The following is a 1,031-nucleotide window of genomic DNA, read 5'->3' as shown; positions in this document are numbered from 1 at the left end:
ATGCAGCGTTTAAACTCAGGAATATCTATTTAAAGATAATAGTTTTTTTTTAAATATACAATACAAAATCAAGACCATGCTCTTTTTAGGCTAAGCTAAAGAGCTATTGTAAGATAGTAACAAACCTAACTAATTTTTATTATTGGTTGAGCACGTCTTAAGTGTATTGATTGAGCGAAATAAAGTCTAACAGTCATCGAACTTCAATTTGAAGAAGACTGATGCATCTAGGAGGTGAACAAGTTTCTGAGAGTCGCGAAATGGATCAGTTCGCGTACATCCTCATCTCTGGTGACGGTTAAGGAAAAAATTGTCGCAGTGTAAAATAAAGAAGGCGGTATGAGAGGCGTCGGAACGACGAAAAAGTGATTGGTGGAGGTGACGCCGAAGACGTCGGTGATCGCGTCAAGATGACGTTGTCGATCCTGGCGCTGCTCGGTTTGATCCTGGCAACCGTCGGTGCCGAGCTAAGTTCAAGAATCGTTAGGACTAAGTACGGCGAGCTATCGGGCGTGATCGTTACCCTTGATCGATATCTCGAAGGTGTCGAGGTATTTCGCGGCGTACCCTATGCCTCGCCACCGATCGGCTCGTTACGTTTCATGCCGCCAGTCACCGGTGCCCTTTGGCAGGGTGTTAAGATCGCCGATAAATTCGGACCCGTTTGTCCTCAAAAGCTACCCGAGCTCAGTGACAAGATGCCCAAGGGCAGGGTGGAATACCTCAAGCGGCTGCTGCCCTATCTCAAGAACCAAAGCGAGGATTGTCTGTACCTCAACATTTACGCGCCAGTTCAAGGTAACCTTTGTTCTTTTTCGCGTTAAAGCAAAAGGAAATCATGTAAAATAAATGGAACTGCTTAATAAAGAATAAAATCAGATAATTATTTAGAAATACAAATCAATAAAGTTTAACTTTAGAAAATATTTGCGCTGCAAAACCTACAATTTTAGAGAATGTAATGAAAATTTTAATAACACATATTACAATTTAAATTCATAATGTTAACTCATTCTGTTCATCTTATGACG

General features: G+C 41.2%; 1 protein-coding gene across 1 annotated transcript; it reads left to right on the top strand.

Moving 5' to 3' along the window:
• Positions 1 to 410: 410 nt before the first annotated feature.
• Positions 411 to 824, top strand: LOC108772288 (neuroligin-4, Y-linked). Its single transcript, XM_018537795.1, has one exon. It carries the CDS (start codon positions 411 to 413, stop codon positions 822 to 824), a length of 414 nt encoding a protein of 137 aa, XP_018393297.1.
• The last annotated feature ends 207 nt before the right edge of the window (positions 825 to 1,031 follow it).

The sequence above is a fragment of the Cyphomyrmex costatus genome, unplaced genomic scaffold, assembly GCF_001594065.2.
Source record: "Cyphomyrmex costatus isolate MS0001 unplaced genomic scaffold, Ccosl1.0 scaffold182, whole genome shotgun sequence".
Classification (NCBI taxonomy): Eukaryota; Metazoa; Arthropoda; class Insecta; order Hymenoptera; family Formicidae; genus Cyphomyrmex; species Cyphomyrmex costatus.
Note: the sequence above shows the minus strand (reverse complement) of the source record. Positions and strands in the feature narration are given on the sequence as shown.

Excerpts from the sequence above, each read along its gene's own strand:
- LOC108772288 (XM_018537795.1), top strand. The coding sequence starts at position 411 with ATGACGTTGTCGATCCTGGCGCTGCTCGGTTTGATCCTGGCAACCGTC.